We start from the raw sequence: 27,555 nt of genomic DNA, 5'->3' as shown, positions 1-27,555 counted from the left end.
GATACTGTTCTATTTTATTTTTTAACATAAGACGGGTCCATTTTCACGATTTAACACGAGACAGGGCTATTTTAGGATTGAACATAAGACGGGACAATTTTCAGGACTGAACATGAGACGGGCCATTATCAGGATTTTAAAACACTGAAATATGTATCTTGAATGGCAAACTGTACAGAACTGGATGTAATATTAATAGTTTGCAAGGGTCATAGGGACTCCCTTTAGATTTTTTTTCCTTCGACGATTCATACAAATACATATGGATCAATGTAAATAAGCCATTTGCCCTGGTATTCAAAATGTTCGAATCAAACAATTACTGAAACAAGCAAAAAAATAATACAAAGAAAAAGAACAGCAGTTTATTTTAATAGCAAATGATGAATAATACCTGATTAACAAAACTGAAAACTGACAATTACAATCAAAAGATTATATGGATACACAGTGGTCACGAACAAAATTAATAATACAATATTATAGACGGTTTGCATTGTTTATACGTTTGCAAGAGCAGGTTGGATGAGTATCAACCGGACGGTTGTAAGTCTAATTTCTAGTCATTGAACAGTATGGTTGAGTCTGGATTTCAGTTTGAGTGTAGTCTGGCCAAAGGGTTCAATGTATGAGTTACAGTCTGAGATTAGTCTGGTTTACAGCATTCAAACCTAGCAAACATTATATGATCGTTATTTTTATGATTAACCGTTTGCAAAATTAATGAATCATTAATTAACTACCTATTAAATGAACTATCCCCTGACCCTCACCTCAGCTCCCATCCACACCACCAATAAAACAGGCAATAAAGAATTAAAAACATGAAACACTACTTCATCCGTAAATACAGGCAGACAATTTATGTCCGCATGCGACACACCAAAGGGTACCATGCTAATCATGCAAGAATGTGCTGATAACTTAAAAATAAGACAAAAGAAAACATAGAACACAAACAAAAGCAACAAACAATTCCCAACACACACACACACACACATGCACACACACACACACACACACACACACACATGGCTAAAAAGGTAACAAACAACTTATGGGCTTAGCGATATGCAAATTAACTGTGTCTTTGTACAACGTCAATCAGCTGTTAATTGGTGTTTTTCAGCCAAGATAATCATAGACTTTGTCTTTCTGTGATATACTTTCAAATAAACTTGAGGTTTCTATACAATATGGCGGGAAAGTAAACATTTGCGCATAGCATATGTAAACATGGTTGTATATTCTTATTTAAATGTATTTCAACCGATAAGACTATCGCATGGTGAATGCCGTGCATTGTATTGCCAAGTACACTGGTACATCCAGAGCAACCTTTATGCACTTATTGTCCCTTAGTATCATTCCGTATAAATCGTAGATTCATTTCAAATAAAATTTAATCACTACAAACATTAACACGTCTCATGCAAACAAAAACATGCCAAACTGTAACGCGTCTCTTGCCAAACCAAAAACATGCAAACTGTAACGCGTCTCATGCTAAACCAAAACATGCCAAACCGTAACCCGCCTCATGCCAATCTCAAAACATGCCAAACTCTAACGCGTCTCTTGCCAACAAATGAATGATGTGGACCGCAATCGCTGGCACCTAAACAGTGGATAATATATTCAATGATAAGGGCAAATTTGTTGTATATGTCTGCCTGTAAATACGTATTGATATATTTCTCCCACTTATCTTTCAAATTCGAAAATGCGATATTTTTTCAATAACCGGGGCTCTCTCCTCCAAACAACCTGATATTGCTCGTACAATGCAGGGATAAACATATTCTCCATGCTGATCTATGTAATGTTGTCTAAGCCGGAAACGAAACTTGATGCACACGTGTAGATTGGAAAATTAGGAAACCTTTTCCTGAAGACCGTAAATCCTGAATTATGTATAAGGAGGTCAGTTGCAGCTATGAATACGGGCGTCTCTTAAAATAAATAAGCCTTCTTTGTGTATAAGCTATAGTATATAACAATATCATTTTATGTAGATTGCAGTTTTCAGTTACACATGACAAGTGTGTAGAATGGTCCTCATCTGTTTCTGGCATAGACTGGATCCCCCACCTTAATGGCGCCCTCCACTTCAATTGCAAGATCAATGCCCAGACAAGGCTTGGGTCCGTATGGCTCCCTACACCGATACCTGGATAGACAATGCATGTAACGAGGAAGAAGAGTTTAATCACAAGTCAGATAATAAATTAATATTTAAATTATTAAACATATTGAGAGAGAGAGAGAGAGAGAGAGCGGCAACTTAAAATCCTTTGAACAATGACGTAAAAGGTTTACATTCAAGATGATATTACAATTATACTACGTTACTAGTAATTTGTAGGTATTCACCTAGCTGTTGTTTAGATACCTTTTATTGCACGCGACGTACATACTGTACATATATTTTATTTATATCACATACAAATACATATATTTGCCCTTTGAACGGAGTTAAGATTTACAACAGGCAGCTGTGTATTGACCGAGTGAATGAACTCACATCCCCGAGTGTGTCCGCTACAAAATGCAGTTCTATGCATTTTGTGGCTATTTACAATCACCTTTGCATATCGATAAGTCGATTTTTTTTCTTTTTTAGTTTCTATTTTTCTTCACATTCATTAAATCAATATAATACACACTTATGATTTAAACATGAAAGATGGTTTTAATGATAAAAGTAGAGCACTACAAACACATGGTTAGCTACGTCGTGCACATGAAAGCTTAGCCATTCTCGCACCGGCGCATGGAAATTAATGTGGAATAGAAACTAAGCGAAGTGACGAACCAACAAGATGTAATTAAAATATTTTACTCTCTCTCTCTCTCTCTCTCTCTCTCTCTCTCTCTCTCACACACACACACAAACACACACACATACACCTCTCTCTCTCTCTCTCTCTCATCCTTTGGTCGGTTTGACTTAACTTTTACCATCCTTTATAGTTCCAGATCGTCGTATGACAAAAGCGAAAATTCTCTACCCTCGTCTTTTCATTCATGTTTGCTCATATGTTGCTACGCAAGTCCAGAGAGACATACATTGAGGCGGTCTTTGGACAGTTTCATATTTAATTAATAATAATCGATTTTAGAACATTATAATAGGTTTAAGAAACAATAACAACAACAACAACAAACATTAAACACATCACAGTACGTAACCGAAATATTTACCCTATAATGTCGACACTGTTTACAACTTTGTATCATTCATTATATAAACACTGATGATAAATCCCAGGAAAAGTGCACATAGTGTTACGACAAACCATAATCTTGTAGTTTACTTGGTATAAGGTCAGTTTAAAGGTTTTCGTCCACAGCAAATTATTTTTCTCTCTCGCTCCACATTTCTGCATAGTTTGTCCGTTATGCATGAGAGGGGAGAGGGGAACAGAAAGCAGAAAAGAGAGGATCACAATTTTATATACCAATAGTATTGGTATATCAAATTTCTTTATAACAACACTTTAAATCTCTCATGTTTTATATATATATATATATATATATATATATATATATATATATATATATATATATATATATATATATATATATATATATCTTACTAACTTTGATCATATTCATTGTTGTTGCGTAATGAATTGAAGATATGACAGTACAAAAAGCATAGGGCAAAGCAATAACAGCTATTATCATGCCTGGAAGAAATAAAAACATTCTTATATGCACTGTTCAAACGTAAACGAGTTTGATTCTGGTTCGGTGTTTTACGGCACCTAAAGTAGACTATTTAGTGCAAAGGCTTTTGGAGTAAAGTACCTTGCCCAAAGACACAACACGGCATCCTACCTGGGCCTATCAGATGGCAATATTCGAACCAAAACCCTTTCGTCGCGAGCTTGACATGCCAAATACAGCAGCTCCTGTCTCTAACAGTAGCTTCTTTCGACAAAGGTGATTTTGCATCTGGATTATGCTACATCCCAGACTGTCATGCTTAATCTTAAAGCAGCTTAAAATTAACAGTAACAACCGAACAAAGTTTTGTATTTGTAAAATACGCATGCAACTATGACAGTTCCTTTTAATCTAAGTTCAAAGCTAAATGTCCAACCGAAAACACACAAATGCACATGCACAAACACAGAGGAAGAAACTGCAAAACTGCACACAAATCTGATCTGATACGCACAGAAACAGACACACCAGCAGTTTATGTCGTACTAATACGGTTTTCACATCAAAGTGGGGAAGGCAGAGCAAACAAGTAAAAAAAGGATCTGTGGTAATCGTTAAGCATTCCATAGCATAATTTTAACCATCTTTAAGCAAATAAGTCTTACTGTAGAAAATGTTCCGGTTGTTGCACGCTCATTTTGAGAAGCGACGGTGGGGAGGGGGGGAGCGCGGCTCCACCCCACGATAAAAAGCTGATTAAACGGATCTCAATTTTAATAACCTTGCACAAAATTTACATATAGGCAAGCGAGAAATAGTTGGAATGACTTTATTTAAATCGTGCTAGGGGTGTATGGTCGACCGGAAGAAGAAAAGCTAGATGCCCTGACTGTCCATGTAGTAGTGGCCTCATGAGGAGACTAAAGAAGGACCGTTTCTAGCTTTGCCAAGGTTATGCCAACAATATAACTGTCCATTACTTGATTCCCATTAATTTCTAGGTAGTCACAAAGGTAATTAGAGCATTTTCTTACAAAGCATTCTACCAGGACTACAAGGAAGCCGAGACAAAGTTTTGAACGATCGAGATATAATACGAGCGGTCGTAAAGAGTACGAGTGACATGATGGAGAAGCGTGTGTACGACTTTATTATATTTAAAGACTGTAACAAGTACAAGAGACTTGACGGACATGCTTTGGTAAGACTTACGTTTTAAGAGTTCTAAGAGGCTCTTCTTCTTTGTCCTTTACTCCCAGATCTGGATCTACAGTGATCAGGACGCACCTAAAATAAACTATATCATTATCTGATGAAAGAACAATAAAAGAAGATGTATGTGTATGCATTTTAGCTCTCAAATTCACTGGAAACAATACTCATCTGACTGACAGCCGTATTATTAGATTGAGACTTTCCTCCTTATTTAAGATACGATTGCGTCAATATTATTTAAGATACGATTGCGTCAATAATTACAAAAGTCATTGCAAACAAAGCACTGATACGACTTACGGTGTAATTTTGCTTCAACTGAGGCCGTTATGTATATAAAGTATCTAAATTATTAAGCTTTGATTAAAACAAATGTTAGGAGATGAAGTATTTTCTGTACCTTGTACAGTGATCGATGACGCGAAATTCAACAGTGTCGCCAATACGTACTGCCAACCAATCATCCTGCAGGAGAAATGTGGCATCAGAGTTAAAAATAATAATATCACGGCTAAAATGCGCTTCAAGGTAAGGAGAATATGAAAAATCTATTTGTTTTGCATTTAGCGAAATACGTGGAAAGGAAGATTTTGATACTTATACACAGCTTGGCAAACTTTCTCTGATCAAAGTGTTCATCCACTATTTTGCTATTCTAAGGGTCATGCATTCAAAAGGCAACATCAAAGCTTTAAAACAGTTACGAAACATTTAGAGAAAAAGAATTAACCATGGAATTAGTAAAGAACATACTGCGTTTTTTTTTAAATTGTTAAAAATTACACAAATCAGCAACGTGTATTTGCTCCGACCTGTGAAACAGATATTCAGCAAATATTTATAACCAACTCCAGTGATCCAGAAATTCTAATGATCCATACAACATTCATAAATCTAGTTACCAAGAAACTGTCATGGTTTATACGTCTGTTGTACAAGAAAGAAGTAACTCAGAAACTTAAACAATACAACTCCTAATATCAAGTGACTCGGAATCTCACCAACTACAACTTCTAATATCGAGTGACTCGGAATCTCACACACTACAACTTCTAATATCGAGTGACTCGGAATCTCACACACTACAACTCCTAATATTAAGTGACTTGGTATCTTACAAACTACAACTCGTAATATCAATTGACTGAACCTCGTACACTACAACTCCCAATATCAAGTGACTCAGAAAATCACGTTACAATTCCTAATATCAAGTGGCTCTGCATCTCACACACTACTACTCAAAAATATCATGTGACTCCGAATCCCACACAATATAACTCCTAATATAAGTGTCTCGGAATCTCGCGCAATACAACAAATAATATAAAGTGATTCAGAAAGTCACACAATGCAAATGATATTATCAAATGACTCGTATTCTCACACACTACAACTCATATCAAGTGACTTAGAATCTCACACACTACAACTCATACCAAGTGACTTAGAATCTCACACAATACAACTCATAATATCAAGTGACTTTTAAATTCTGATTCTTACTAAAATGTTTAGCATAAACATACATCGATCTACCAATACTAATTAATACTGATAAATGAACGAACATTCAATTAGTCACGAAATAAATTATCTGTATCTTTGACTGTTGAATGATCTATATATAAAAAAATCTCAGTGACAGTAAGAGGTGCACGTGTATTATCAGCCTATTTGCGATTTATCCTGTTCTATGTCTTGCTAAACAGATTTGAAAATTTTAGGGTACCTCTTGTTTGTCTGTGTCTTTTTTCTAAATCAAGCTATTTATTTTCCACTGCTACAAAATTTTGATCGATTGGTTGTCACCTAGGACATCTCACAAAACTGGACTACAAAACAAGAGTCCCTCGAGAAGAATGCAAGATAAGACCAATTCTTTCTTTTAACTGTCGAGTGTTGAAACCATCCATGACATTCTTAAGCGATAAAGAGATTTCCAGAGTAGAAGCGTCTTTGTACAAACCTCCTGTCATAATGATCATCCATTTAGGAAGAGTAGTGAAAACAATTTTTAAGACAGTCGGCTTGGTAGCTATTCTGGTTGTATGACTGACACCGGTTTCAGTTAGGACTTGGTGAAAACCACCTGTCATAATGATCACCAATTCCAGGTGATTAGAGAGAACAAGATTATTTAAGACAGTCATAGTGGCAGCCATATTGGATTTACAACTAACACCATTTTTATTTAGGTATCACGGGGGAGGGGGGTACTTCACGAATTTGGTAACTCGTCACGATGAAATTATCTCACAATATATTGTTTCCTCAATTGCTTGGAGTCATGGCGAGATGTTCTGGATCCGACCCGAGAGCTGTATTTTGCCCACACCTGATGTAAGTGGAGTAGCAATAACAAGATTTTAAAGATGGCCATTGTAGCCACCATTGTGGATGTCAAAAAGGATTCATTCACAGTTAGGTGGCAAACTGCAGTTTCGTATTTTGCATAGGTTAGATTTTTTTAAGTTAACGAATTTTCCAGGGCTTTTCACACTGATAATATTGACTATTTAAGAAACACCTTGTATATCTTAAGTAGTATTAATAGTTCAATTCCCTCTGTTTTGGTGTATGATTGATGGGTGTAATTTGGTTATGAGAGGATAAATCTGGACCTTGAATGAATGTAAATGTTTCCTATTTAAAAAAAACTAGTTCCGCTCTATCATTTTCAATTACTGCTCTTCAAACGTTAATTATATAAAAAAAAACGGGCCGATACCTTTTTTCCTTTTCATAGATTTTGTAATTGTTTCACTGCAAATTCAGAAGCTGGTATTGTGTAGTCTGGCAAAATTAGTTTTCTCTGTTTCAATAAATGCTATGAATAGTGTACTTTAGTCTAATTCAGACCGATTTTTCGATCACATGGGAGCTGCCATTTTGTTTAGTTGAATACTTAGATCACGTGCAATTTCCACAAGTACAACATCAAAAGAACTTTCAGCCACAGTACATGAAAGTAGCATTGATGTATGTCAACATTCTCTCCGTTGTGCATGTTGCAGATGCGAACAATTTCACCTCACACGTGTAATTCTCTTTGAAGTACGTAATATCTGTAGAGCGCCAATTAGCACAAACTTGACATTATAATAAGTCTCTTATTGAAAACATCATGTTGACATGACTATCTATTCAGGAGTAGTTGTTATGTATATCTGTACAATGTGCAATATCATTTATATTTATAATTATTAAGGGTTATTTAGTTAATAACATTTTAAATACGAATTTTCCCCATATGATCGTAAGTTCGAACTTGAAAGATGAGACATTCATTTACAGTACATAAATCCCTAAAGTTCCAAGGTTAAGTTGTATACTAGTTCACGTAATCATCATGCGATGTGAATGGAGGTCACGGGGTTTTCTGAAAGATCAGTTGACCTAATTTCTAATTAGCCAGTGAAACCCCGTGACGCTGTATGAAGTTGAGATAACTGATATGTAAGCTTTGTCTTGCGTATTATTAATATACATCAGAGATTGAATACGTAGAATTATACAATCTTAGTAGTAAAAATCAGTCTCGGAAAATATTCCACTATATTAAAAGGATTCATTTGTTTAATTATTATTCGTTGGAATTACAGTGCACTGACATTCATTTAAAGACTGTCTGGATATTTAACAGCCGTTACGGAATTACTGTAAATTCATTTGAAAGACATTTTAGGATTATATCATAGTGATTCTTCTGTATCGTTGATACATCAGTACAATACAGAGCATCATTCTGAATATCAATAGCACTCATTTGGACTACTCGATTTTTATGTTTTAATGGAACATTTAGAACTGTTTAGGATTTCATTCACCATACTGTATGTTATTTTTACTTTTTCACGTTGCAACTTAAGTTTCTTGTTCCTTATTTTAAGACCCTAAAGTCGTAAAATACTGACGAGATTTTCAAGATGGGAACCTTGACGGTCATATTCGAGGTCAGATAGTCATCATTTTCATTTAGACCTAACAAGATTTTCAAGATGGCCGCTGTGGCAACCATACTGGATATCCGAGCAGCAGCATTTTTGTTTAGTATCAACTTGACTATGGCCTCTTTCTGTGTGTGTGTGTGTGTGTGTGTGTGTGTGTGTGTGTGTGTGTACGGGTGTGTAAAGTATCAAGGCAATGCTCCACGTAGTTTAGGAGGAACAGGGATAACAAACTTGTGTTAACGATGGACGGATGACGGACGACAGATCTTCACAAAAGCTCTTCTGGTGTATCACCAGTAAAGATAATATATTCCATTTGGGTCCAGCTAGATATCATAATAAGCTTTTAAGCTGTTACGACTTTACGGTCTTTAACTAAGTAATAGAAAAAGCGAAACCAACAAGTTCAGTCAAATTCAACACATTATTTATTTCCAATGAACATAAATGGAAATTTTAAAGGAACTTAAGAGTATTGTGAATTTAATCTCAAGTAATCGTAATAGTACTATCACAAGCCCAAACATATAGTGTTCCGAATGAAATGAAGTGTTGAATTTACTGCTGTGACAATAATCTTGGATGAGCTGATTTACCAACAGACTTTACGTATCATAATGATAAATTCAAGAATGTCTTTGAATGAATTCACAATAATTCCAGAGTAATGTTTTAGTCCAAAATGTCAATGAGCACTTTGAAATTCCGATGAATAATTTCAATAAATGATTGCTCTCAAATGATATTTTAGCACAACTACAAGTGATTCCATAAAGATTGATATTAAAATAGGAATGAACAATTGTTTACTTGGTCTTCTTTATATACAGACTGTTGTCTGACTCATATAACAACAAAGTGTCGTAGACTTAGGTCGTTCCCAACGGAAATTTCCATCACATTCGTAAACACAGTAAAGGTCTGTTTACTTAAATTTTAGCAAACAACCTGATAGAAATTAGGTAGACCATAGAATTTCGAAGGGAAAAACGAATGTTCTGAACTCATTTGGAAAAAACAGACATTAGTCAGGTAGGACCAAACTTCTACGCTCAATTATGGACAAAGGTAAACCACACAATGAAAATTAAATATACATAAAATAATATCCATAAAAAATATTAACACATCTAAAGCAATACATAGAAGAAACAGACAGCTAATATGTTGGTAATAAATATGTGGATATTTTTCTTCTTCAACGTAAATTCTTCAATAATTTGTATTTTATGGTCATTTATTTCAGTAATTTATGTAGATATGTTTTTCTGGGTCACTTGATACACTAGTATAATAAAACATGAGAGTCTCTGAACCAGTTAGTTATGACTTACTAATAGTACTTGAGATCTGGACCATTTAATTATGGCTTACTAGTGGTACTATCGGTCTGAACCACTTAATTATGTAATGCAACTAATATAAAACATGATTTTTTGGGTCACTCACTATTAATAGTTAAGTAATTGTTCTTATTTTAGCATTTTGTAAAAGCTGCACAGATGAAAGTGGAGGAGCTACAAGCGACAGAGCAGGAGTGATATAATCTGAAATATAAATTAAAACAATTACAAGTGACCTTGAACTCTCATGTACTAGTCTACTCAAAGGTCTCTTTTCTTGGTAGCTTTTAAATCTATCTAACACTGTGATGTATATCTATATTGTGTGACTGAACGTGATCAATATTGAGGTTAGAGGTTTACCTGACTACTCACATCTTGTGTGTGTGTGTGTGTGTGTGTGTGTGTGTGTGTGTGTGTTGTAAACAACATATTAATATTACACAGTTAATACTTGTTTATGAGTTTAGTTTATATATTAAGATAATTGTCAGTTGGAGGTAAACATACCTACTAGTTTTGCGTTCTGGATACAGCCTTGATTCTGACTTTAACATTTTCTAGAAACAAATTTTGTTTACAGTTTGATGAAAATTTCCATTAAGTTGACCCTCATCCTGGTTCTGAAATTGTCTTAACTTTTTATATAAATGTTGGTTACTTCATAATTAGTCATTCCATATCTTAACATCAATCTTATGGACTGAAGTTGTGTTCAGAGAATTTAACTTATATCCTTAAATTATTCACTGGAATTACAAAATGCTCTTTGAATTTAGTGCTAAATTATTATTTTGGAATTAATGTGCCTTCAATCAAGGATATTTTGGATGATTGTAATACATCAAGATTGTTAGCATATCAACACTACTCCAGGCTACTGCACATCATCACATACAAGTTTTGAAACACTACTGGAATTCATTTGGAATACTCTAAGCTATTGGACTTGTGATGTAACATTTTGGACTATTTTGGGACTTAATTCACAATACTGTAAGTTCCTTTCTAAATTTTCACTCTGTATTCTTGGGAAATATTGTTGAATTTTAAATTATTTTTATGTTGTGGGGGTCGCTCTTTTCTGTTATTTAATTTAAAACCATATAGTCGTAACAAAACGAAGGCACAAATTCAATCTGCTTAAAACAAAGGATCAATCTGCTTTATACGGGTTATATGTTCTAAACACGATGGAACGAATTCAGTCTGCTTAACACGAAGGAACGAATTCAGTCTGCCTAAAACGAAGGAGCGAAATCAATCTGACTAACACGAAGGAGCGAATTCAGTCTGCCTAAAACGAAGGAGCGAAATCAATCTGACTAACACGAAGGAGCGAATTCAGTCTGCTTAAAACGAAGGAGCGAAATCAATCTGATTAACAGGAAGGAACGAAATCAAATTGCTTAGCATGAAGGAACTAATTCAAAGCCATTAATCACATTTTTAACGTGAAGAAGTGAATCAGTTGATTACAAGAACACAACATACAAACAAAGCAACGAACAAGCAAAGTGCTCTGAATCTTTTCCACTTTAGAGACTTACGTAATAAGGCAACCAAGTAGAAAGACATGAAAACTCACATAATACTGTATCAATCTCATATTGTTATGACTTATCTCCTTAAATTATTCATTGGAATCACAAATCGCTTATAATAGTTATAAAAATTATTCATTGGAATCACAAAGTAGCTCTCAAGTGTCATAGATCATCATCCAGTGTCTCACCAATTGTACACTGATTACACCCAAATATACAAATCTAGCCACCCAACTGAAGTTGATGCTACCATCCAAGGTGTAGAGAGGTGCCTTTCTGATGTGAAAATCATGGATGACATGTAACAAGCTGCAGAAGAATGATGACAAAAATGAGGCCATTCTGATTGCAACACAAAGACTTTCTCATTCACGTCCTTTACCTCAAACAATAAATACCAGCAACACCAATATTAAATTCACACAATCAGTACAAAACCTAGGTGTTACTCTGGACAGTACTCTCACATTGTACCAACATGTCATGAACATATGCAAGGCTGCATATCTTGAGCTGAAACGCATCAGCTCCATTTGCAAATATCTTTCAGTTGATGCCACTAAAACACTTGAGTGTTCATTAGTACTTTCAAGACTGGACTATTGTAACTCAATTCTGTCTGGTTCATCTCAATATCTACTCCAAAAGCTTCAAAAAGTTCAAAACACAGCTGCTCGGATCATACTTAAAGTATCACGATCAGAGCACACCTCCCCGCTGCTCTGTACCCTACACTGGCTATCCATTCGTTCCAGAATCAAACACAAAATTTGTTCTCTGTGCTACGTTTCACTGACGGAATCTAGTCCAACATATCTATCCGACCACACCGATGTGTACACACCAGCAAGATACTTACGCTCCTCTTTGACAATCGTATACTCATTATTCCCACTATGAAAACAAAGTCATATGGACAGCGTTCTTTTGCATACCAGGGCCCAGCAACGTGGAATGAATTGCCCACTGAACTTAGACACAAAGACACAGTGATTACATTCAAGAGTGCTCTCAAAACTCACTTATTTCGACTGCAAGAACAAACTTAAAGACCTAATGACGTTTCCTACCTTAAATATTCTCAGCATGTTTTTTCTGTTTTCTAATTTCATGGTGTTTGTGTTTGTAATCATATCATTATATATGTTTTTTATCTTATAGGTCGTTGCCTAATGTTGTAAAGGGCTTAGAACTTCTAAAGATTAGGCGCTATACAAAGCCCTCATTATTATTATTATTATTATTCTCCATTGTACATATTTGAAAAAACACCATCGTGCTGTTTTAAAGCTTAATATCAAGATTTCAAGATCAACAAAGTTTAGCAGACAGATTTGTACAGGTTGGTGTCGCAGAGGAACGTATTCCTTACCTCTTCATACGGGGAAGTACCGTTCAGCAAAATGTTGGCCCGGAAGTTACGATGTGTCACGGGTTTTTGGAGTCGTTGGTTTATATCCTCTATTGTCGCGTTACTCACCAACATACAGTTACAGAAGTCGTGAAATGCAATCTGAAATTACCATTAGGAGACAAAAATGCTGATGTGTTCCTAAAAATTAAAACATTTAAATGTTTACCTCTTAAGTACAATAAATATAGAAGACAAAATATATATTTTAGCATGGAGGTGTTTTCGAAGATATTATTATTATTATTATTATTATTATTATTATTATTATTATTATTTAATCCAGTGTCTTAAGCAGGGTATAGCGAGTGATAGGTATTCACAACGCCTAACTTTTTTTGTTGAAATTAAACAGCACGTATTTCGCTACTTACCATATCGGTTTCCTCAGCATTTATTCCCCAGTTTTTTGGGACGTACTTTGTTTGTCTTTTCACCAACTCTGGCCCACAGAAGTGAAGCATCAGTCCCTCTACCGAGAGAAATTGGGACAACCATCTTGACACATCATCCCCGCAGTCGTAGGATTGAACACGGACATTCTTGATTCTGGGTGAATAATAGATAACAAAGTTGTTGTACAAATCTCATAAGAAATATTTGCAGCTGAGATGAACCTTCTGTCGCAGTCATATACAGTTTGCGGGGTGAGGTTGGGGTCTTTTGTATGTTATTTTACAATTAATCCTCCGAAAATAAACCTGAATTGGAGATGAGACATTTTCTGCCGAATGATGTGTGCATTTTTGGAAGAACTTTTGATTACCCTTACAAATGTAATAAGTTTATTACCGAGAAATGTCATAAATTACAATATGGGTGTCAGCTTAAATTATTCCTCTAGTTATAGTGCAGTATACGAAAGAATCGACATTTTTTCTAGGTTAAGGAAACTTCCAAAACATAACACGCTTCTTTAACTAGGAAATAACTTTCATCCTAGTACTTATGTTTGCGAAAAAGGAAAACTCCGAAGCATGCTCAACGCTTTAGCCAGCTAACAGAATCTTCTATTACTTTGAATGACTTAGATATAGCCTGACATATTTAAGGTCAAATACTTCCGGTGAATCTTGTGATATGATAACAGTCATATAAAGACTAAGAACTGTGCATGTTTGTATTTATTGCAATAGTAAACACTCAAAAATAACATCCCTTAATATTCTGTCATGTATGGAATCTGTATGCAAAAACTCAATTTCATAGCGAAAGTGGTAACTAGTTTAACATAGGCTCTTTCTCCTTGCGCGTGCCCTTTTTCTAATTTCATCGTACAAACAATACTTTCATGCACTACGCCTAACGGCAAATTAAAAGCAATCTATGGGCAACAGGTGTCGCTTGCTATAGAGAGTCGTAAAATATGATAATTGATTATAGATACCCATCAAAAATCATTATGAAAATGCACCATGATACCTGTCACAGGTGGTTCGTAATCATATAACTTGTCAGCAACTCACTTAAAGGTCACTGACCACCTATATTGTACAAACGTGTGATAATATTATAGTCATAAAAAGAAAACCGCATTTGTTATGTATGCACACCATAAAAATGTTTAATTAGACTTAAAAATCCGTTATTTTAAATGAAAAATTTATTCGGTAATTTCCGTAAATAATTGGTAGTTTCCGCGTGCCAAAAACGGATATGACGTACATTTATCCCTTCTATTCAACCTAGCCATTCAAGTGTTTAATTTCCCTACATAAATGTCTCTGTGATATATCTCACTATCGTGCTTTTGTACAGCAAACATCGTGCACTGTGTTGCATCTGGATGTGACCAAAAATGATGAAGGGACAAAAGGGTTCTTTCTTTTTCCGAAAGACCCTGTTTACCAAAAAAAAAGCGAATTGAAGCTGTGGGACCGAATACGGTGCGGGATGGATGAGTCCTAAATCCTCCTAAATCCCGTAGAAAGCTCTATGGTGCCTATGAAGTAAAAGATATCAAAGAAAGGATTGCAGTACAGTAATGTTACTGCAAATGTAAAATACTAATGTTGAAAACAATCGTAATACTTACTGAACGTGCAGAGCGTTGACCTTGATGAAACTCTTTATTTAGCATCATTATAACCAATATGAACTCAAAATGATTTTAAAAAAAGAAATATGAGGTATTAATCTGGGACGTTTGTCAAGTATAGGTGTACAAATCTGTAGAATCAGTCACACACACACACACACACACACACACACACACACATATATATATATATATATATATATATATATATATATATATATATATATATATATATATATATATATATATACCTTATTTACCTTATATATCGGGACACGATAAAATATTTTTTCTCTGACCCAGAACTTATGGTGAAACGTTTCTTTCATCAAGGTATATGTCCCATGACTTAAAAACGAATTAATTTTTGTGTTGAATTTGTGCCCCACCCAACCCCCACACCCCACTGCACGGTACAAGAAAATAGATAACAAAACGCTTATTTGAAAATAAAATGAAAGAAACTAACCTTGCATTGTTATCATCTATTCCTTCTTTTTCATCATCCGAAATTTATTAAAGAAAAAAAATATATCCTCGAACTCCGTATATGTAGCAGATGCCGGCTGGCGTATGCATCCTTACTGTAGTGTGTATCGCTTATATGAGACAACCAAATCGCAAATGAGATGGGAATATCACCCGATTGCTTGAATGCATCTGCCATTCACGCTTGATACATTATAAGGTGCAAAATGACCAAGATTGTATTGTATCCAGGATAACTATACGACGGTATCTCGCAAATAAAAATCATTATTTGAAAATACATTCACTGTGAGTGCAAATGATAAGCTTTTCGCTAGCTTGGTCACAAAAGTATTATTAAAGCAAGTTATTGCTGTGTATACTATATACTCTGCAAAGATCAATGCCCGTTTGTATCAATTGTGATTAGATATGGCAAAAACAAATAGAAGCCTAGGTGATGAATAAAACACAAACGGCAGCGAGCGATAAACTCACTGCTTAAACTTACCGACAGGATATCAAATACAAAGGTTATTTTATTAAAAAAACAAGCCAACACCCGGAAACTGACTTTGGATTCTTTTATGTGTGCCGATTTTTTTTAATGAAGTCGGCCGACATAAGGTGGTTCCTTTTAGATTCTTTAAAGTGTGCCGATTTCTTTTTTTTTTTTTTTTACATAGTCGGCCGACATAGGGAAGCTAGCACTTATTTCTTTTTATCTGTATTAACGGGAATTTTGAAAATAAATTAAAACAATCGAAAAGTTTTGAAAGTGACACAATCTAATGCGTCGTGCACACATCGATATAAGGCTGAACAGTAAATTAGTTTTCAATAGTTTCATCTAAATGTTCCCTGTCCATAGTTAACAGTGTTTTAATTTTCGACAAAAAGAAGCGTGTCCTTCGTCTTGTGGGAATAAATGTACGTCATTTCCGGTCGGCGTTCTCTATAGGTAGGAAATCGTAGCTAAGGGAAAGTAACGGCGTTGTATACTTCTATTTCGAATAATTAAATTATATTAGGACAGAATTTTAGTAAAAGTAATAAGATTGAAATTTTCTCAAAATTGTATAAAAAGTAATTTTTCATTAAATTATATTTAAAGTTACTTTCTACTAAAATATATTGAGATTAATTTCATTTATTTATGTATTACAACTATATACTATTTTAATAAAGATTGCACCCTTTATGAGCAAACGCAAAAACTCCCTTGCATTATACATTTCTGTATAGAAAAGTCAGCAAAAATTACACTCGGTAAGCTGTGTAGGTTGTTGAACTAATGAATTCCTAAAATTTCCTTTGAATGAGTAAGTATCTGATGCGGCAAAATTGTCTGTCTAATGACGTACACAGGCACGGGCGATTCAGTAGACAGGAGATGGGAACTTCGTTCTGATTCGAAATGAACGAACACTAGTATCTTGACGAATGTCCATATTTGGCCGTAAGATGCGTTCAAGACTGCGTATAAATTAAGAACAAGCATGCGCAGAATTAGTTCGTTCTTTCAGGATCAGAAAGAGCCTGTCTCTCATTGCAGGTAAGAATCGCATGTGTTCGTGAACTTCTTTTAAGAAAAGGTACTTTTTAATATTTAAAATTTTAACAGTAAAGTTCATATTTTTGCAACATTTTTCTGAGTTCTTCTATTTTATTTTATAAGATAATGGAATGTTTAATTGTTTTAAAGAATTTATATTCATTTGCATTTATGGTAATTATTATTGGAAAAAAAAACGAGTTCGTTACCACATTCATGTTTATATTGATTGTGGAAATAAAATATTCTTTAAGTAAAAAAGAATAATGTTTTAGTAACCTAATCCAAATTAGTATTCTATTTTAAATTTAGTAAAATACATTTCTTCAAAATGATTGTTGCATTAATCGCAACTTTTGAATTTTATGCTCTTTGGCTATCATGAAGTTAATCGAGATTTAACTATATGTATTATATTCTAAATATGCAGAAATGATACAAATGTATGAAGTTGGTAAGCTCGAAGGAAAAGCGTACTCTTATATGCATTTCTTGTATTTTAAATATAAAAGCTTTATAGATGTGTCTCTAGAATGTAGTACTATATATATATATATATATATATATATATATATATATATATATATATATATATATATATATATATAAAAGTTCGTTCAGAATCAGCAACAGTTTGTCTCTCATTTCAGCATCCCGTACATCATTCCCCAAGATGTAGCCATATCTACACCTTCATGAGTGACACCTCTGTTAAGAGAGCCTGAACTCTTTCTTCTCTATCTCTCTCCCCATGGGCAAAGATATTTCTTAACGTATGAGTAATTCCTTCTCCTGGCAAGAAATGAGAAGAAGGTTATGATACACAAAATTCTTATCATAACAATTATTTCTTCTTTACATTTGACAATTTTTTTCTCTTTTTGTGCGAGTATTACTTTTAATCATGTAACGCAAATCTGATGTAAAAAGAAAAATGTTAGAATATAGCCGGTGATCTTTAACACTGGCAAAGACGAATGAAAAGTAGTTGGAAAGTTCTATAAAAATATGATTATTGTTTCGTATATAAGCAGCATCTTGATTATCTATAGATTCACTTACATAACGTATGACTATGAAGAATCCTCAAGAACGACTGTATGAAAGCTCCTAATGGATGACTGTATGAAGACTCCTAATTTATGACTGTGTGAAGACTCATGATGTATGACTGTATGAAGAATCCTAATGGACGACTGTATGAAAACTCCTAATGTATGACTGTATGATGAATCCTAACGTATGACTGTATGAAGACTCATGATGTATGACTGTATGAAGAATCCTAATGGACGACTGTATGAAAACTCCTAATGTATGACTGTATGATGAATCCTAACGTATGACTGTATGACGAATCCTAACGTATGACTGAATGAAGACTCATGATGTATGACTGTATGAAGACTCATGATATATGACTGTATGAAGAATCCTAATGGACGACTGTATGAAAACTCCTAATGTATGACTGTATGATGAATCCTAACGTATGACTGTATGAAGACTCGTGATGTATGACTGTATGAAGACTCGTAATGTATGACTGTATGAAGACTCATGATGTATGACTGTATGAAGAATCCTAATGGACGACTGTATGAAAACTCCTAATGTATGACTATATGATTAATCCTAACGTATGACTGTATGACGAATCCTAACGTATGACTGTATGACGAATCCTAATGCACGACTGTATGATGACTCCTAACGTAAGACTGTTTGAAGACTCCTACTGTATGACTGTATGAAGACTCCTACCTTATTACTATATGAAAACTCCTAAGATAAAAAATACACCACCACCCTTTAGTATTTTAGGTCATTATCAGCTTTTGTCAGATTTTCTGCAAACATATCTGAAGTTTGGGACTCTTATAACATCAACTAAATGTTGCCCATGGCAAATATATGAAGTTTTGGACTCTTATAACATCAATTAAATGTTGCCCATGGCAAATATATGAAGTTTGGGACTCTAATAACATCAATTAAGGGTTGCCCACAGTAAATATATGAAGTTTGGGACTTTTTTAACATCAAGAGAGATCTTATATTAAGCCTGGGACTCGAAAACCTCAATTAAATGTTTCCCATGGCAAATATATGAAGTTTGGGACTCTATCATCAAGCGAAATCTTATATAAAGCTTGGGACTCTTAAGATCAATTAACGGTTGCTCACAGCATATATATTTTGACTGGGACTCTTATAACATCAAATGAACGGTTTCCCACATATAGATCTTATAGGAAGTTTGGGACTTGTATAACATTAATTAACGGTTGCCCACGTCAAGACGGTTGTCGACAGCAAGACCTTACCCTGCTTCACTTAGCCGTGATTGTGATGTGTGCATGGGAATATTGATGTTCTGCATACCAGGTGCAGACAGCACCATCTGGTCTCCATGGAGACTAGCTGTAATAAGTGCCATCTTGGGGTACTGTCTAAGAGTAATGTAGGTGCCATCCTTGGTCGTTACCATCCAGTGCCTGAAACCAACAAATGTATACAAGGTCCACGATAAGTTATATTTTGACATGACTTTGTTGTAACTATCAATCCCAGGGTTAGCTTCACCAAGGAATCACTAAATTCAGTTAAATATCTAAAAGCACCTTTTGATAGTCAATTTTTTTTTTGCAGGCACAAGCATAATATTAAGACAGTCATTTGGAATAATTACACGTTAAAACAAGCTTGTATGCAGTGACATATATTCCCTTTTTTTTAAGTAAGATATAGTTTCACCTTACCAACTACAACATGATGTTATTACACATATTTTTTCCACCAGAATTCAATTCTCAAAAGAGAACTTAATGAAACCAGCCAATATATAAATTTGAACTTTCCTCCATTTGCGGTGTGTATGCAACTTCCTTTAACGTTTAAGTAACTGAATCAGTTTGATAATTTATAAGAAACAACATGTTCTTTAAACAAATACAATCTGACCAGGTGTATTAAAGGAATAAATTCTTTCTTAATCTGTTAAATACAAATTTTAAAAATGTCAAAAAGCCTTTTTGGCCCGATTTTTGCTCACCGCCAGAGTTTGAAGTTAATCGAGTAATCTTTACATTTTCAAGTTTAAAAAGAAGACTTTGCATGCAGTATCTCAAGAGTTGTATATGCCAAGTACAAAGTGAAAAAGAGAACCAAAATTTTGATCTAAATTAATATAAAGCATTTAGACTGGGAAATACAAACTTTAATAATTAGAATGGTACAAAGTTATTCATTCTTTACTGGTCTTCTTCTTCTTTGCAAGTTTGTTTTGTTCGTATTCTTGGTGATTATTACCTGTCCGTTACATTTTGATACTTCAATCCATATCTGGAGCAGAATGCAGTCTGGACACTCATTCCTCGAACAGATTTCACCGGGTGCACAATTAGCTCAGACACCGATCCTACCAGTGTGAATTGATTTCTAGACCTCCAGTGTATCCATGACAATTCAATATACTTAGCAACCGCGCCTGCACATAGCGTCAATAGAATCTTCGCCTGGTTTCCAAAATCAAACATGTCTAACTTAAGACTGGTAGAAATGAAATATTTTATATTTTTTTCAAACTTTTGTCAGCTCTTCCTTGTGATTTCAATATCAGCTGTTGCTTCAACGAGTGTTCTAAAATGTAAAAACACTAAATATATTTAGTCGCAAACGATATCTGTTACAATCTCTAAAAATGAAATTATCGATAATATTATATAAATTTATCAAGTCGTAAGCCACATGATGCCTAAAGATGTCGGTGAACATATCGGAGAACAACTAAAAATTCTCTTTAATCTGTCATTTAAGGAAACAAATTTTCCACATAAAAGAAAACTGGCGCATATTCTCCCCATAACCATAAAGGTGATTTACACAGTTTCCAATTATAGACCAATCTTATGTGTATTATTATTTTAATAAAACGTGTTTTGTACAAGTATCAATCACGATTCCTTCCCGGTTACTCCAATTTTTGTTATCAACTAGTCATTATATGTAAGTCTCTGGAACAATCTCAACATTCTTGTTGTCATCAATCAAAACCTTTTGATCCGGCATAAGGACCAATGTTTTAAGCTGAATCAATATGGTGTTCCAGATAATCTGATGAAATGGTTAGAAATTATGTAAGTAGCAGAAAATAATTGTCCTTTTGTAGGAAAAACTATAACAATACTGGTGTGCAACAAGGATCCGTACAGGGCCTCGTTTGTTTCTAATCTATGTGAACTATATTGCCGATGGTATGAGCTCTATCACCCATCTCTATGCAGGTGACATGTCTTCGCATTAGACAACCCCTTATTGTGCTGAAATAGGACTAGTCATGAATAATGATTTTTCTAAAAATCAAAAACGGTCCAGGCTGTGGCACTTAAAGTTTAATCCTGAAATTGAAAAACGACAGCTTGAAGCGGCAAGAATAGTTTTAGGACTTCCAAAATACAGGGGTAGGCAATTTTTTGTTTTCAGTCTGGGACGGGAAAGTTCTGTAAACTTGACGAAAGAGACAAAAGTTATACATACTCTATAAAATTTAAACGAGGCAAACTACTATCTCACTTACGTTCTCCCTCCTCTGTGTCGGAACAAACAAATTATCCAACTGGTTAGAATAGCTGAAATAAAGAAAAAAAAACACATTACATCCAATCGGTTGGAATAGCTGATACGAAGGAAGGACCATATTACATCCAACTGGTTGGAATAGCTGATACAAAGGAAGAAAGATATGTTGTCATGTTTAATGTGTCAGATGCTGAGAATTAAAGTCTCGGCATTCATTATAAATAACAACTCTATCAAGGTTGAAGTGTTTTCAGTGAAATCAGTGGGCTGATTAGTGCATTTGTGAAACGAAAGCTCATCACATGGTGATTTCTTTTTTCTTCTTATTTTTTATATACCTAAGAGTAGATTTAGCATATTGAATTTGGAGTCGTCTATTACAATTATGTCTGTCATCCCTATTTAAATAGCAGGGAATGTGGAGTCTTCTATCATTAAAATATAACCGTTGGTTTCGTTTGGTTTTGGTTTTGTGGGGTTTAACGCCATTTTTCAGCGCATATTAGGCCATACATGGCGGATAGAATATTTGGTGGAGGAATTGACCGGGAAGACCCTGGAAAGAATCATCGACCCACGGGAAGTTAATAGCAAGCTTTCTTATATGCCTGCGTTGGTCGAGCCGAGACTCGAACCAGCGTAAACAGAAATGTGTTGTAAATGATCTTTAAAGGCGAGTATCATAGGCCACTCGGCCATCTGGGGCCCTTATGCATTTATAGGCCTAATGAATAAGACTAACGAAATGGGTGTGTCTGTCTACGTGAAAGTTTAATCCAGTAACATCCTAAAGCATTGAGTTCAACATCCCGTCGCCTTGGGAAATGAAGCGATTAATTCTCATAAATTTTGACACCACCATGAGTATTGCATACACAATAATTCCTAATTGGATTATGGCACACAGGTTTGTTACAAAGAAAATTGTGAGTCTAACCTGTAACAATATAATACAAAAGACAGGGGTCCGCACCCCTCGGTAGTTCCAACCCTGCTAGTTTATCTTAATTGCGTCTGCTAATTTCCAACTTAAGCCAGTTGTAATCAAGAATGGTTCAATTTTCAAAACAACTCTACACACTTCGTTCAGTTTGCTACATACTGGAGAAAATGCAATAATTGTTGTCCGATTTTGACGTCTGGAGAAGTACTGTCACCGGCAGTGCAGTTTGCATTCGGATTGTCATGAATTTCACCATCGACCGAAAGGAAAGATCTGAACAACCTCGAGTCTGTAGTGCGAACTCCTGTCTTCCCTTGTGTTATATTGTTACAGGTTAGACTCCTAATTTTCTTTTTAACGAACCCCTGTGGATTATGGCACAAGTGGAGTGAAAGGTCATCAGAAGAAATAGACGGATTGAGCGATGTTTCGGTGAAGGCTAAAACATCAAATTAGTTTGCCATTTTGCATACAATGCATCTAATTTTTTTTGGACAAAATAGGTAGAACATTACAGTGTGTAATGGAAAATCGGTGTGAATTGCCAGAAGAAAATGAAGAGCAAAATGTGTAGTACGATGAACAAGTAGGTAGGTCGTAGAGTCTGATCTCCGATTAGGATGAATGTCACCGGCTATTACGATTAAGCCAAACAACTATGTTGTCAAAACTAGGGTATATAGACAAGAAAAATGTGAACATGATATCACTTAAATAAGACTTGTTTGCTAGAGCAAATCTACAGTGGCCTTTCAAGTTGTTCCTACATGAAATCGGTGAAGACTTCAGACAATGTAGATGCAATACTGTCATCGCATTTTTGGATGATAAGCATAATCAAAGAATGAAGCAGCAGTGTACATGTGAAGTTCAGATGATAGACCCTCATGAAGGCAACAGGGATGCGTCTAACAAATTTCAAGTGCTTGTCCGAATTCGACGAAGATGCGACCGAGATGACACTACGAAGATGTTTCCCGCCAAAGCCACATTACATAAATAATTCTTTTATGATGTAGCGGAGTCATCAAATACCTGCATGATTTCACTCAGTAAGGACGAGGAACACGGTAAGGAATAACAAAGTAAATATAAGTGAAAAACAAAATACGCAAAACAATAATAACAATAAATGCAAAACCATGTCTGGAAAAAGTCGTTCATCCTCAAGCTGTGGTCAACGTGTGAGAATCTTCAACGTTTACGTTAATGTGCGTGAAGCGTTGTAATATAAACTATCTGTCTTTGGTAAATGAATTTTTCAGTTTCAAAGGGATGTTTTGAAAAAGTGATGCAAAGACGCATATAAAGGTTTTGATATGAAGTATGATATTAGCAGTTAGAACTTTATTTGGGAAGAATGAATATGTATTGCAGATTTCTCATACATACGCATCGTCTGTTTTTGTATAAAAAATTTGCAATACATATTCTTTCTTTCCAAATAAGGTTCCAAACTTAAAACATACTAAATTTTAAACATAATTAAAACTTGGAGGATGAAATTTTCCTGTATTGATTGCCTTTCTCATTTTATGTTTTTCTGAAATTTTGGATCTTCTTCTTACGATCCTTATTCAATCGGCTCAATCTGTTAAGTTTGAAATTCTGAACGCCATCTGTGTTTATTAACAAAACTGGGACGTAAAAATATTCATATATATAAAGAGCTGATTGGTGATCATTCTAGTCAATCAGCCAGTCAGAAACGACTTTGCTGTCAGGAATACATACAATACATAGTGATACAAATATAACATAAATTTATCCATTAAAATGAAAATCATGTGTTTTGATAATTTTACTGAAGTATATGGATTCTATCTTTGACTGTTTTATTTCAGAGAATTTTATTTGGCAAAGACGAGAATGGGTAACTAGGATTTGGATATACAAGGGGTACTTAGCCTGGGACGACGAAAATCAACTTTTCAGAAGATACTAAACGTAGTGACACATCAATATGCACCAACAAAAATAAGTCGTCAACGAGCCAGTAAAATAGGCTCTTACACATCAACAAAAGTGACCTCTTGTCGATAGATACGTGACTATTTGGAAAAGAAATTAACATCAGTTCATTGTCAGCATGAAATGTCACTTTACTCCAACCGTTCGAGAAATTTTACTAGGGCTCGTAAAAATTGGTTAAGCAGTGTTCATGATAAATGGGAAAATTTTAAAGGAGGCTACCTTGGGTGAAAACAGCGTGGCAGATTTTCGCCGTGACTTGCGACGATGGAAGATGTGGCATTCATAAATGGGTCATACTGTCATGTGTTTGCGCACGAGAGAGAGAGAGAGAGAGAGAGAGAGAGAGATAGAGAGAGAGAGATTTAACGTAGCTTTATCAATGTTTCAGTCATATCGCTACGATGTCTGCAGTGTGGCAGTTTATAGCGATGTCTAGCACTGGAGCATCGTGCTGCATACATGTAGCATGATGTCCCACCCACTAACATTATTCTGACACTAGGCCGACCAGTCCTAACACTAACCTCTTAATGCTGAGCGCCTAGCGAGGCAGCTGTTAGTACCATTTTTATAAGTCTTTGATATGACTTGGCCGGGGTTGGTTCCGACCCGCGACCTCCCGCAACAGAGGCGGACGCTTTGACCACTATGGTAGAGAGAGCGAGTTACAAATGCGTGTAAACTGTTCTGTAACACTGTTGTAAATAATCCGAGGTATGTTGTGACAAATACATGTATCACAAATTAACAAGCTTTTGTTTTTATCAATCAATCTAAAAAAGGAAAGATTAACACCTGCTACCAAGGACTACTCTCGAGACACATTGCTCATCTAAAAAACGGCACGTTTTTCTTCAATCTGTTAACGACTAACAACAATATCACTGCTCATACTCACTCTAGTCAATAAAACAAACAAAATTTACAAAGGAGTATTGCACAGCTCTTCCTCAAAAAGGTAAGTGCAGTAGAAGATCAGACTTAAATACATGTTTCAACTTGTTTAAAATGACTGATCAAGGCGAGATCGTTTAAAATTGATCAACAAAATAATTACTCGAAACAAAATGATCGAGGGTCCCGGAGTGGCTCTAAAGCGCTCTCCGTTACGGATCCATGCCATCTCACCTCTGTCTGCGTGGGTTCGAGTCTAGGATTCGGCCAATGTGGGTATGTGAGAAAGCTTGCCAGTAGCTTCTCGTGGGTCGGTGGTTCTTCCCGGGGTTTTCCCGGGTTCTTCCTCCACCATTAATACTGGCCGCCATACATAGCCTATCTTGTGCTGAAAAATGGCGTTAAACCCAACAACAACAACAACAACAAAATGATCGAGCTAAGACGAGTATAATTGTCGTTCTCACTCAGAAGGTAGTGGACATTAATGAACACCTTTGACCTGAGTGAATGAAGTGTTTCCTTGGAACGCACACATGCCGTATTGTAACAACTCTCATGACGTAACGAGGTGCCCAATCAGTATCGCATGCAGCGTCACATAATGTGACAGCTGCGCTCCCCGTGCTCTTTTACTGGTTTTAAGTCTCGTAAGTGTGCATAATTTAAACACGTGCGTGTGTCTGTGTGTCAGTTTAATAAGTGTTATTTTTAACAAAAGAGCATACGTCAGCCGTCAAATATACTAACTTTTCAACTGCTATTACGAATGTAAGACTAAATGTTGTTGATATGCATATGAAACAGACGAAATTTTCGGGCAGCTTTGTTGCTGTTTTTCTTATCTGAGAATACATAGTATACACACTGCCACAGTTTTGCACACTGAGCATAATTCAGTGTCACAGTTAGCTTTCTAAAGTCCAAACTATTGACCCATCCGGCGTCTTAAGTCCACTTTCTCGACTATAAATTTACCATACCAACTCGTCACAAACTGACCGCTCCGGAGGCCTAGTGGTTAGAGCGTCCGCATCGAAAGCGGGAGGTCGTGGGTTTGATCCCCGGTCGAGTCATACCAAAGACTTACAAAAATGGTACTAACAGCTGCCTCGCTTGGCGCTCAGCATTAAGAGGTTAGTGTTAGGACTGGTCGGCCTGGTGTCAGGATAATGTGACTGGGTGGGACATCATGCTACATGTCTGTGGCATGATGTCCCAGTGCTAGACATCATTATAAAATGTCACACTGCAGACATTGTAGCGATATGACTGACAAATTGTTAAAGATACGTTAAAACTCCAAATCACACACACTCGTCATAAACTACTTTACCTTTACTAGGTTTACCTGAGGTGAAACAGAAACCACTGTTTATGCGTTTCTACGAGGCCCGCTTGTTGCCTGATATAAAATAAAGCGCGTGTCACTATTGTGGTTCGTACATTGTACTGCAGATATACAACAATCGATTTTATTGTATGACATCTTCTCCCTAAATTTGTTTCTATTCGATGTCGAATGTCGTGAAACGACAATTGACTACCTTAGTATCAACTTTTCAGCGGAAGGATTTGCTAAAGAATTACTCGTCTGCTCGAACACGTCACTAGTTGTACATAGATGTTAATATTTGCTGATACTCCCATATCCCCCAAAATATAAAGCCACGTTATACATGGACTTACTTACCTTGAAAGGTGGTGGGAGATCAGGGACCTGTGACATATTAGGACAGGTACCACCCGGCAATTTGGTTCGTGATTGGCCAATCCTGATCGATCGAAGCAAATATCAGTACGTGAAACATTCAACCCGAGTCGGAATGTTCTCGTTCTTTTCCGTTAAGTCGGAAATGGCCAAGCGATACCTGTGCAATTGCCAAACGATGTACTATACAAATCGATTCACGCGGTGAACTCGGTTCATAGAGGTGTCGTTGTCTAAGGAAACCATCATT

General features: G+C 35.6%; 1 protein-coding gene across 1 annotated transcript; it reads right to left on the bottom strand.

Moving 5' to 3' along the window:
• Positions 1-350: 350 nt before the first annotated feature.
• Positions 351-27,476, bottom strand: LOC149804482 (mitochondrial amidoxime-reducing component 1-like). Its single transcript, XM_089940698.1, has 9 exons — positions 27,288-27,476; positions 21,782-21,833; positions 20,515-20,844; positions 19,530-19,700; positions 13,516-13,690; positions 13,103-13,243; positions 5,288-5,352; positions 4,885-4,959; positions 351-2,170 (listed from the first exon to the last, which is right to left on the bottom strand). Exons 3-9 carry the CDS (start codon positions 20,739-20,741, stop codon positions 2,059-2,061), a joined length of 966 nt encoding a protein of 321 aa, XP_089796824.1. The 5' UTR covers positions 20,742-20,844; positions 21,782-21,833; positions 27,288-27,476; the 3' UTR covers positions 351-2,058.
• Positions 27,477-27,555: the final 79 nt, after the last annotated feature.

This window comes from Sinohyriopsis cumingii, chromosome 2 (assembly GCF_028554795.1).
Source record: "Sinohyriopsis cumingii isolate HCF-2022 chromosome 2, ASM2855479v2, whole genome shotgun sequence".
In the NCBI taxonomy this organism is placed as follows: Eukaryota; Metazoa; Mollusca; class Bivalvia; order Unionida; family Unionidae; genus Sinohyriopsis; species Sinohyriopsis cumingii.
Note: the sequence above shows the minus strand (reverse complement) of the source record. Positions and strands in the feature narration are given on the sequence as shown.